The following is a 13,123-nucleotide window of genomic DNA, read 5'->3' on the forward strand; positions in this document are numbered from 1 at the left end:
TACCCGATCAAACATCCATGTAAGATTAGATAAAATAAGCTCCCATCGGTTCGATATGATGTGATTAACGTTAGCTTAGCATGTAGCTACCACGACCACAACAGCAGAGCGAGTTAGCCGAACGTTAACTTAGCCGCCAGCCACTTTTTCCTCCGTGATGGTATAAAACTTGCGATTTGGATTTCTGTTTTTGTCATTAGTACAATGCGTAACACAGCAGCTATTTGGCATTGTGAAGGACTGAAGAAAATTCCGCTTGATTGTCTTTAATTTGCCGCTTTAACGATCCGTTTCTGCACTAAATGAACCGTACACAATGTACCAGGCTGGGCAGTTTTCCCCCATGCTGCAGTTGCGTAGCAACAACAGGCAGGAAGTTGACTTCGAGAATCTATGAATCACAGTAAAATAGACACTGTCTCTTTAAAGTGACTCCTCCCCTGTACAACTATAACCAGGAAGCACCTCCCACCAAAACGCGTCACGCACAATCAGAGTTTACTCTACAACCAGGAAGCAGTGAAGCACGCCACCCGCGTGATCAGATTTCACTCTTCCTGAGAAAACAAAACTTGAAATGGCGCAGCAAGGAGTTGATCTGTACCAGGACCAGTTCTGCTGTTCTATCTGTCTGGATCTACTGAAGGATCCGGTCACTATTCCCTGTGGACACAGCTACTGTATGGGCTGTATTAAAGACTGCTGGGATCGCGATGATCAGAGGGGGATCTACACATGTCCCCAGTGCAGGGAGACTATTACTCCGAGGCCTACTCTGAAGAAAAACAATATCATTTCTGAAGTGATGGAACAACTAATGAAGACAGGACTCCAAGCTGCTCCTCCTGATCACTGTTATGCTGGACCTGGAGACGTGGCCTGTGATGTCTGCACTGGGAGAAAGCAGAAAGCCCTCAAGTCCTGCCTGGTATGTCTGGCTTCTTACTGTGAAACTCACCTCCAGCCTCACTATCAGTCTGATACCTTTAAGAAGCATAAGCTGGTCATAGCCTCCACACGGCTTCAGGAGAACACCTGCACTCGTCACGACAGGATTCTGGATGTTTTCTGTCGTACTGATCAGCAGTGTATCTGTTATTTGTGTTCCATGGATGAACATAAAGGCCATGATACAGTCTCAGCTGCAGCAGAAAGGACAGAGAGACAGAAAGAGCTTGGCATGAGTCGGCAGAAAGTCCACCAGAGAGTCCAGGAGAGAGAGAAGCGACTCAAAGAGGCCCAACAGGCTGTTGATTCTCTCGATCGCTCTGCTGATAAAGCAGTGGAGGACGGTGAGAGAATCTTTACTGAGCTGATACGCTCCTTGGAGACGAGGCGCTCTGAGCTGAAGAAGGTCATCAGAGCCCGACAGAGGACCACCGTGACTCAGGCTGAAGAAGTGCAGAAGAGACTGGAGCAGGAGATAGCGGACCTGAGGAGGAGAGACACTGAGCTGGAGCAGCTCTCACACACAGAGGACCACATCCACTTTCTACAGAGTTACCCCCCTCTCTCCGGTCCCAGTGAGTCTACAGACTTACCCAGCATCAGTGTCCTTCCTCTCCTGTACTTTGCAGATGTGACTGAGGTCGTGTCTAAGCTGAGAGACAAACTAGAGGACGTTCTGAAAGAGCAGTGGCCCAGAATCTCAACAACAGTGAATGCAGTTAATGTTTTACTGCCACCACCAGAGCCCAAGACCAGAGCTGACTTCTTACAATATTCCTCTCAGATCACACTGGACCCAAACACAACACACAGATATCTGTCTTTGTCTGAGAGGAACAGAAAAGCAACATGTATGCGGCAAGAGCAGTCATATCCTAATCACCCAGAACGATTTATTGAAAGGTGGCAGGTTCTGGGTAGAGAAGGTCTGACTGGACGCTGTTACTGGGAGGTGGAGTGGAGTAGAGTGGTTTCTGTAGTAGCCTCCTACAAAGACATTACTAGAACAGGCACCGGGGTGGAGAACTGTGGATTTGGATTAAATTCCCAATCCTGGGCTTTAGAGTGCACACCAAGTAATTACTTCTTCAGACACAATAACAAGAAAATAACAGTACCGGGCCCCCGGTCCTCCAGAATAGGAGTGTACCTGGATCACAGGGCAGGGACTCTGTCCTTCTACAGCGTCTCTGACACCATGACCCTCCTGCACAGAGTCAACACCACATTCACTCAGCCTCTCTATCCTGGACTTGGGCTTTATTTATGCCTGGCTGGTGGGGAGGCCGAGTTCTGTGAGCTGAAGTAGAGATCAGTGACATTCACAGCTCCTCTACGCAGGGTTTTGGATTTAAATTGATCTTGAAGAAGCTGAGTTGTGAAAGATTAGGTAATTAGGCGTTACATTCACTCAGTCACTCTATCATTGTTCTGAGGGACACACACACACACTCTATGTTTAGCTTTGTTTCTAGTTTCTAGCCTACCGGGGTAAAGTTTGTTTGATTGGATATTTACATATTCACATATTTGATTCCCATCTTCATTCAATACCTCTGTCCCTTTGCATGCAGGGGAGTCAAAATCTTTATTTCCATACTCTGGGTAGGCTGGACAACAATATGCAACCGTTGTATTTGTGTTTGATCACCTTTGGTCATTTTGAATTACTGTGGGATTTGGGTCCGTCTCTCCTCTCTCTGTTCCAGGGGGGGTTGGTAACAATGTGGGGGCCGGACCTCCATGGAGGAGGTTGATTCAGCCTATAACCTTCTCCCTCACCTCTTGTCTCTGGGCAGCCGGGACACTTCATACGGGACACTCTATCTTCAAGGCCTTCTGTTGAACCCACAGCCAGGATGTGTGGGGCATGGGTCAGTCGTAAATGCAACTGTTTAGTTTTAGAACAGACTCATCTGCGTTATCAAAAGAGAGAGAGAGTTGTTCTGCTGGTGGCCGACTTTGAGGGAGACAGACCTAGATAGGAGCTGGTTTAGGAAGAATGACCATTTATTGAATATTGTGCATTTTGTCTTTTGTTCTTGTATTCTTACTAAATAAACGTGGACATATCTAAACCCAGAAGGACCCGAGTGGATATTTGCTTGAAACTTGCCGTTTCACAGACTGAACCTCAATATAGAACTTTGAACACAACGCGAAGGAATTCACTTGAACTCACTATTTCCATGATGTGCTACATGAGAACTTCAGTCTAAATCTAACATTACCATTGAAATTCAATACTGTTCAAATGAAATTAGTTAGAGTTCATAGAAACATAAGTCTATACTCTACAGTATCAATAATACAAATATGTGTGTACATGTACAGCCCAACCTGTTATAAATATCCAAATTACTATGCTAAGTCTACCCCTGGTACAAATATACCTAACTCTATCTTATGTCTACTCCCGGTACAATATATATACTGTAACTATAATTATAAATATAAGTATATCCTGTGCAATATAGTACTCCATACTAAGTCTACCTTGATCTGTACATGGAATATAAGCTATTTGGAACTTTCTGAACCTATTGTAAAATGTAATATAGATCAGTTTTACTACAATGTTTGCAAACATTGCCAACATACCCAAAGTGTTTCAGCCACAGAACAAATACAAGCAGCGTTGTCTGGTGTCAGTCAGCAGGCTATGAAAACAGGGCTCCATTCTTATGTCTGGTGGTGGAGCTACACATTCATGTATGTTTGGATCAATTACCTTTAACATATTCAATCTAGCCAATTAAAAATGCACACATTTGGATATGATCACTTTCCCCTTTGTATAATAACTGTATAAGGTGACTGTACATGTCTTCATATAAACATTTAGTATAAAATAATTACCCATAAAATATGAAGGGCAATGTATAGTGTGTAAAAACATATATAAAAATAACAACACTTTCACAAGTTCATAGTTTATTCAAAATATATATTGATTTAAGTGTCCAACAGGACTTTACATAAACATTTGTACAGTGATGATGAGAGACGAGTTATGCAACACACCTGCACTCTAGTTCAGTTCACTGGAGATATCGTATCTTTGCTGACAAAATAACAGCATGTTATGAAGGTCAAAGGTTGTGAAAAATCTTCCAGCTTTGTCCTTGGACCATATCTTGTTCCACATATGAAATTAATAATCCATAATAAATAGGACTGTTACAGTTGGACAACAAAACAATATTTTGTATATTATCTATAGAACTAATCTTCAAACAGACACAAAGGCTGATTATGGCTGCACTTTGAAATTGAAATGATATAACATGTCACTGTATGTTGTTTGCTATAGCAACACTGCTAGGAGTAGTTTAGTGTATATTGTATACTGCGCTGAATTAACTCTTCATCAAAACGTTATAGCTAAGTGTTTTATTCACAATGGGAAATCAGATATTGCATAAAATCTGTTGTATAAAAGCAACAGAACACTAAAGGCTGTGCGTTGTAGTAAATCTAGTAAATAGAGTCGCGGCTGAGATGATGGAAATACTTTAGATGTGATGTTATTTACTCTTGTGTTCTATTGCTTAATCACTCCCTGTAGTAACATTTACAGAAACATGTTACATTATGGTTCACTGCAGATTTGGAAAGGCCGTCACCAGGGTTAACATTCTAACCCACCTCTTCAACCTCGGGATCCCATCATAGAGCTGCATGTAAATAATAAATGGTAAATGGCTGCATTTATATACTAGCACTTTTATCCAAAGCGCTTTACAATTTGTTCCTCACATTATACCCATTCACTCACACATTCACACACCGACGGTGGAGGCGACCATGCAAGGTGCCAACCTGCTCATCGGGAGCAATTAGGGGTTAAGTATCTTGCTCAAGGACACTTCGACACGTTGCCCGGGAGGAGCAGGAATCGAACCGTGAACCTCTGGATTACCAGACGACTGCTCTACTCTGTTGTGTGTCTGCTGAGCAAGGGTAGAATTACCTATGGAGTCAATGGAAAGAAGACAGACGCATAATGGGGTAAACCGTAGAACTCAGGTAATTTGGACAGCCATTATGAATAACTAGCAATCTGTCTGTCGATGAGAGCTTTCTTATGTCTAACTATGCCTGCCATTCAAAATGCCATTCCAGCATTCGTCCCTATGAGACAGTTCTAGTCAAATTCTGCACTAATGCTAACATGAGTATATGCAACAATCTCATTCTGGCTGCATATATTTTCTACTGTCTTATCTAGAAGCTCATACTGGCTGCATATCTTTTCTACTGTATCTAGAAGCTCATACTGGCTGCATATATTTTCTACTGTCTAGAAGCTCATACTGGCTGCATATCTTTTCTACTGTATCTAGAAGCTCATACTGGCTGCATATCTGTTCTACTGTCTATAGAAGCTCATTGGTTTGTAAATGTAATAGATTTTCTATAGATTTTTAGTTTTTAATGTATGTTCTGTAATCTGTATATTGGCCTGGCAAATGGTGTGTTATTGTTGTATTAATTGTGATACTGCACACGATCACGATAACCATTAAATATAAGGATCTTGAATACAAGGTGTAGTGGTTTAAGCTCTATAGTCAATACAATGACAAGAGATCTGGACGGGCCATTGTAACACTGGGCAACTCTCACTGATTTACAGTATAAACTGGTGGCAGATTATCATGGACACAAGATGGCGCTATTCACCATACAATCATTCGACATAGCTTGATTGATTGAAAAGTTTATTAACAGATTGCAGAATGGGTACAGTACAGTACAGCTCAATACATACAATTGTTAAGGGGATGCAGACCAGTCTTGTTTACATCAGGGTCCCCCATTTTCAATTCATCATAACATAATGACATACATGACATACAGATAGACAGTACTGCTACATCTATACATTTATGACATATCAGATTTGCAAATACAGTACTGTTTGTGATACAAAAAGAGTCAAGAAAAAGAGTGTATATACATTTGACGTAGAAACTGTACATTGGAGGAGGTTGGGTGGGTGGGGTGGGGTTGGGTGGGTGGGTGGGTGCTGTACATTGGAGGTGGGGGGGGGGTTGGGTAGGGGGGGACGACGACACTGTACACTGTACATTGGAATACTGACAAAGCCATACTTGGTCATTTACTGTGCAACTGGGTTAGGACATTTGTAGGGGCCAGTTTCGAATTGCAGTCTCCCGTAGGTGTTTTTTGAGAGTGTTTTTGAAAGTGGGTAGTGATTCACATTCCTTTACAGCTGTGGGTAGGGCGTTCCACATTGATGTGGCATAATTGCGAAACGTGTTTAGTCCCTTGTTTGAGCCGAATCTGGGTTGAACATGATTTGTGGAACTCCCTCTGGTGTTGTGATCGTGGTATTCACTGACCTTTGGCTTGCCTTCATTTGCACCTTTCCAATGTGGTCCCAGTACACCTGGTGCTGTGGTGGTAAAGACACAATGACATGATGCAGGTATGGTTTTTACATTGCAAAATGAGCTGGAATGCTGCTATCTGATTAGGTTAAAGGGGCACTTCACCAAAACAACAGTGGCCATTTATTTTACAAATAATCTCACACACATCCAAAAACAAAGTTTTGCAAATATTAATTTAGTTTGACAGCTATTGAGAGTAAATTAGTTTGAATATGGCAACCAGTAATGTCGTCGGGGACACTGAATCCTTGTGTTGTGTTAATCACAGCTCAATTAAATGATAATTGAGCCTTGCTCATAGAAGTTATTGTTTCAATTTTTTTTTTTATAAACCATTTATTATAGATTCTGCAAGTCTTCTTTTAATAAAAACATCAAGAAGAAAAGAAAGAAACTAGCAAAAGAATAAACACCAGGCAGCTGTCTAAAAGCCTGTGTGACCTCTAGCTTTTCTCTCATGTGGTTCAGGACTCAGAACTGAGACTCTCGGAGCTCCTCCCACCTGCAGACTACTATGGGGGTAGATTTCTATCAAAAATAAACAAACGCAAAAGTAGAATCCACAATCGTAAAGTAGAATTTTTGATAGAAATGTACCCCCATAGTCCAGCATTGTTTTTGGAACTCGTCATTTTCATTTAACGCTATTGAATTTCAATGGTAATTCATGACCGTTTCATATTCTTCCTTAAAGATTTGGAACAGATATTTGACAAGCTAATTGCTGCTAATTGGAGGGATGATATCTATACTTAAACCAGCATTGATATTGGAATAGTAAACAGTAAGTAGTAAACAGTAAGTAAACAGCCATAGGTAACAGTATTGAATTTCAATGGTATCAATTTAGAAAGTAATTATTTGAGGGAGGATATCTAGATTTAAACCAGCATTGGATTTCAAACACTAAGTCATTTAAATGTAACGCTATTTCATTTCAATGGTAATATATATCTAGACTAAAAGCAGCATTCTTTTGGAACTCTAACTTGTTTGATTCTAACGCTATTGAATTTCAATAGTAATTAAAAAGGTGAATACATATGAAAAAAGGTTGTTGATTGTTGATTATGAAAATAAAGATGTGGACTTCCCCACAGGCAAAGGGACAGAGGTGCTGAAGAGAGAAATGGATTTATGTGAATATCCAATATCAAAACCAACTTTACCCCATTTGATAGAATAGTACTCTGATAAACGTAAAAGGACTCTATTAAAAATTCTATTAAAGTAATAGCATAAAAGTAAATATTGAATGTAAGTGACTAAAGTAAATACACATTCTGTATGGTGTACTACAGGATTATAATGCTTGGGAGCTCCTAAATTCTCAATGCATCAACCTCTGTGTGACGTCAAACTGGTTGTACATCCAGTTATGCTGGTTGTGATTCCTTCCTTTTGACATCGACAGACTTAAACATTAAATGTTATGTTTTCCATCTGATCACATATTTCGGATTAAAAGAAAGTACAGTACCTGGCAGGGTTTGTATAAATGTGGTTGAGGAAAATAAATTAGGAAACTTCCTTTGAAATGTACATAGTAAAATGTATTGTTGTGATTATTATTCTTATTTGTTAAAAAAGATTATGCACTGTACTGTCGTAGCACGTTCCATTGTGTTTACATAAATGGCGAATAAAGTAATCTGATATGAGATCCCTAAACTGGAAATACTCAAGTAAAGTATCCTAAAAACTGTATTTAAATACAAGAGTAAAAGTACTTTCTTTCCTCCCCTGGGTTCTCTACTTTCTTTCAAGTTCAAGTTTGTTTATTATTTGTCACAACAAAATACAGAATACTTTATAATGAAATGTTTGTTTCTGTATGAGCCCCTGAGAGTGTGCTACATACAGTTACTGTACCTACTAGTGCATATTTGGTAACATCAAGTTATTCTCTAGATATGCTTTTAACAACTGTAATCATGGGTCTCATAAAGTCATAATTATATATATACATAACTTTGCTCATGAAATGAGAACTACTGCAGATTTACTTTGACACCAATGCCCAGCAATGAAGTCGGGTTCTTTCTGAGACATAAAGGAAACTGGTAAGAAACCAGCCTCCAAACAAATCAGTAAATCAAATCAGTGATAGAGCGAGAGACAGAGAGAGAGAGCAAGAGAGAATAGTGAGTGTGAGAGAAAGAGAAAGCAAGAGAGGAGAGAATGAGAGTAAATGCGCGAGAGAGAGAGGGAGAAAGTGTGTGTGTGTGTGTGTGTGTGTGTGTGTGTGTGTGTGTGTGTGTGTGTGTGTGTGAGAGAGAGAGAGGAGAAAGTGTGAGAGAAAAAGAAAGCAAGAGAGGAGAGAGTGACAGTAAGACATTAAATGATGTGTGAGAGTGTGTATGAGAGATAGAGATAGAGAGAAATGGAAAGAGATTTTGTATTGTACCCCCCCCCCCCCCCACCTCCAATGTACAGCCCCACCCAACCCCACCCCACCTACCCAACCTCCTCCAATGTACAGTTTCTATGTCAAATGTAGGTCAGTAGTTCAATGTACAATTGTGTTTGTTTGTACAGTGTCTCCTCCCCCCCCCCCCTCAATGTACAGTGTTACTTGTTTATACAGTGTGCCCCCCGGCCCCCCCCCCCAACCACCTCCAATGTAAATTACCCAGTATGGTTGTCAATATCCCAATGTACCCAACCCCCCCCACCCAACCTCCTCCAATGTACAGTTTCTACGTCAAATGTATATACTCCCTTTTCTTGACTCCTTCTGTATCACAAACAGTACTGTATTTGCAAATCTGGTATGTCATAAATGTATAGATGTAGCAGTACTGACTATCTGTATGTCATGTATGTCATATATGTCTATATGAATTGAAAATGGGGGACCCTGATGGAAACAAGACAAACGTCTTTCTCAGGTCTGCATCCCCTTAACAATTGTATGTATTGAGCCGTACTGTATTGTACCCATTCTGCAATCTGTTAAATAAAGTTTTCATTCATTCATTCATTCAGTATTCCAATGTACAGTGTCCCCCCCCCCCTACCCAACCCCCCCCCCCCCCCCCCACCTCCAATGTATAGCCCCACCGGCCACCCCACCTACCCAACCTCCCCCAATGCACAGTTTCTATGTCAAATGTATATACACTCTTTTTCTGGATTTTTTTAGTATCACAAACAGTACTGTATTTGAAAATCTGGTATGTCATAAATGTCATAAATGTAGCAGTACTGTCTATCTGTATGTCGTGTGTGTCATATGATGAATTGAAAATGGAGGACCCTGATGGAAACAAGACGAAAGTCTTTCTCAGGTCTGCATCCTCTTAACAATTGTATGTATTGAGCTGTACTATACTGTACCCATTCTGCAATCTGTTAATAAACTTTTCAATCAATCAATCAATCAATCAATTGTATTGAGTATGTATACCTCTTTCTCTCTTTGTGCTTATGAGTTTTAGTGGGGTTTCCTTGACAAAGTAAACACATTAGAGGTAGTTGATGGCGAGAGAAAGTCTGAACTATGTAAAAACATCTATCTATGAATCACAGTAAAATAGACACTGTCTCTTTAAAGTGACTCCTCCCCTGGACAACTATAACCAGGAAGCACCTCCCACCAAAACGCGTCACACACAATCCGAGTTTACTCTACAACCAGGAAGCACCTTCCACCCACACGATCTTCCTGAGAAAACAAAACTTGAAATGGCGCAGCAAGGAGTTGATCTGTACCGGGACCAGTTCTGCTGTTCTATCTGTCTGGATCTACTGAAGGATCCGGTAACTATTCCCTGTGGACACAGCTACTGTATGGGCTGTATTAAAGACGGCTGGGATCGAGATGATCAGAGGGGGATCTACACATGTCCCCAGTGCAGGGAGACTATTACTCCGAGGCTTGCTCTGAAGAAAAACAACATGCTGGCTGAAGTGATGGAACAACTAATGAAGACAGGACTCCAAGCTGCTCCTCCTGATCACTGTTATGCTGGACCTGGAGACGTGGCCTGTGATGTCTGCACTGGGAGAAAGCAGAAAGCCCTCAAGTCCTGCCTGGTATGTCTGGCTTCTTACTGTGAAACTCACCTCCAGCCTCACTATCAATCTGATACCTTTAAGAAGCATAAGCTGGTCATAGCCTCCACACGGCTTCAGGAGAACACCTGCACTCGTCACAACAGGATTCTGGATGTTTTCTGTTGTACTGATCAGCAGTGTATCTGTTATTTGTGTTCCATGGATGAACATAAAGGCCATGATACAGTCTCAGCTGCAGCAGAAAGGACGGAGAGACAGAAAGAGCTTGGCATGAGTCAGCAGAAAGTCCACCAGAGAGTCCAGGAGAGGGATAAGCGACTCAAAGAGGCCCAACAGGCTGTTGATTCTCTCAATCGCTCTGCTGATAAAGCAGTGGAGGACGGTGAGAGAATCTTTACTGAGCTGATACGCTGCTTGGAGACGAGGCGCTCTGAGCTGAAGAAGGTCATCAGAGCCCAACAGAGGACCACAGTGACTCAGGCTGAAGAAGTGCAGAAGAGACTGGAGCAGGAGATGGCGGACCTGAGGAGGAGAGACACTGAGCTGGAGCAGCTCTCACACACAGAGGACCACATCCACTTTCTACAGAGTTACCCCCCCCTCTCCAGTCCCAGTGAGTCTACAGACTTACCCAGCATCAGTGTCCTTCCTCTCCTGTACTTTGCAGATGTGACTGAGGTCGTGTCTGAGCTGAGAGTGAAACTAGAGGACGTTCTGAAAGAGCAGTGGCCCAGAATCTCAACAACAGTGAATGCAGTTAATGTTTTACTGCCACCACCAGAGCCCAAGACCAGAGCTGACTTCTTACAATATTCCTCTCAGATCACACTGGACCCAAACACAACACACACACGTCTGTCTTTGTCTGAGGGGAACAACAAAGCAACACTGATGCAGCATCAAGAGCAGTCATATCCTAATCACCCAGAACGATTTATTGAAAGGTGGCAGGTTCTGGGTAGAGAAGGTCTGACTGGACGCTGTTACTGGGAGGTGGAGTGGAGTGGACCTGGAGTGGTTTCTGTAGCAGCCTCCTACAAAGACATTAGTAGAACAGGCACCGGGGTGGAGAACTGTGGATTTGGATACAATTCCAAATCCTGGGCTTTAGAGTGCACACCAAGTCATTACTTCTTCTGCCACGATAACGAGAGAATAAGAATATGGGGTCCCCGGTCCTCCAGAATAGGAGTGTACCTGGATCACAGGGCAGGGACTCTGTGCTTCTACAGCGTCTCTAACACCATGACCCTCCTGCACAGAGTCAACACCACATTCACTCAGCCTCTCTATCCTGGACTTTGGCTTCACTCATACCCTGCGAAGGCTGAGTTCTGTGAGCTGAAGTAGAGATCAGTGACATTCACAGCTCCTCTACGCAGGGTTTTGGATTTAAATTGATCTTGAAGAAGCTGAGTTGTGAAAGATGAGGTAATTAGGCGTTACATTCACTGACAGTCACTCTTATCACTGTTCTGAGGGACACACACACTATGTTTAGCTTTGTTTCTAGTTTCTAGCCTACCCGGCTAAAGTTTGTTTGATTGGATATTTACATATTCACATATTTGATTCCCATCTTCAGTACCTCTGCCCCTTTGCATGCAGGGGAGTCGAAATGTGTATTTTCATACTCTGGGTAGGTTGGACAACAATATGCAACTGTTGTATTTGTGTTTGATCACCTTTGGTCATTTTGAATTACTGTGGGATTTGGGTCCGTCTCTCCTCTCTCTGTTCCAGGGGGGGTTGGTAACAATGTGGTGGCCAGACCTCCATGGGGAGGTTGATTCTGCCTATAACCTTCTCCCTCACCTCTTATCTCTGGGCAGCCGGGACACTTCATACGGGACACTCTATCTTCAAGGCCTTCTGTTGAACCCACAGCCAGGATGTGTGGGGCATGGGTCAGTCGTAAATGCAACTATTTTGTTTCAAAACAGACCCATCTGCGTTATCAAAAGAGCTGAGAGAGAGAGATGTTCTTCTGGTGGCCGACTTTGAGGGAGACAGACCTAGATAGGAGCTGGTTTAGGAAGAATTACCATTTATTGAATATTGTGCATTTTGTCTTTTGTTCTTTTGTTCTTACTAAATAAACGTGGACATCTAAACCCAGAAGGACCCGTGTGGATATTTGCTTGAAACTTGCCGTTTCACCGACTGAACCTCAATATAGAACTTCAGTCTAAATCTAACATTACCATTGAAATTCAATACTGTTCAAATGAAACGAGTTAGAGTTCATAGAAGAAACATAAGTCTATATTCTACAGCAGGGGTCAGCAACCTTTACTATCAAAAGAGCCACTTTTCCCCTGTCCCACAAAATAAAATGCTCAGGGAGCCGGCGCCGCACAACCTATTTACCCTTAAAATGAAGATAACACAGTGTATAACGTTTTATATATCCCCAAGCATACCCCACATTTAGCATAAAACGCCTGACAATTGCATACCCAAAGTAATTTGCGATTTATTATACTTTATACACTTATAGCACACAGTTTGTTGCATTAATGGGATTATAAAGCAACAAAAAGAAAAAAATTGACTTTTTAATTACTGTTTTTAGTTTTACCTGTTATAACAAAGGAAAACCTCACTCTTATGAAGAGGAGAAAAAATACTGGCTGTGTAGACCTATTTTTTAATAAAACACAGAAGAGGAGACAAAACACTGGTGTCTGTAGACCGACTTTGAAATAAAACCCTGAACTATTCAGGTATATTTG

General features: G+C 41.7%; 1 protein-coding gene across 1 annotated transcript; it reads left to right on the plus strand.

Moving 5' to 3' along the window:
- Positions 1–577: 577 nt before the first annotated feature.
- On the plus strand, positions 578–12,446 carry LOC311223800 (uncharacterized protein; the record flags this gene model as incomplete). The annotated part of the gene is made up of 4 exons (XM_084308566.1): positions 578–2,253; positions 2,748–2,829; positions 6,837–6,888; positions 10,009–12,446. The coding sequence occupies 4 exons, from the start codon at positions 578–580 to the stop codon at positions 11,736–11,738; spliced, it is 3,540 nt and encodes a 1,179-aa protein (XP_084164692.1). The 3' UTR covers positions 11,739–12,446.
- Between the last annotated feature and the right edge of the window lie 677 nt (positions 12,447–13,123).

The sequence above is a fragment of the Notolepis coatsorum genome (genome assembly GCF_963971535.1).
Source record: "Notolepis coatsorum genome assembly, chromosome: 2".
Taxonomy (NCBI): domain Eukaryota; kingdom Metazoa; phylum Chordata; class Actinopteri; order Aulopiformes; family Paralepididae; genus Notolepis; species Notolepis coatsorum.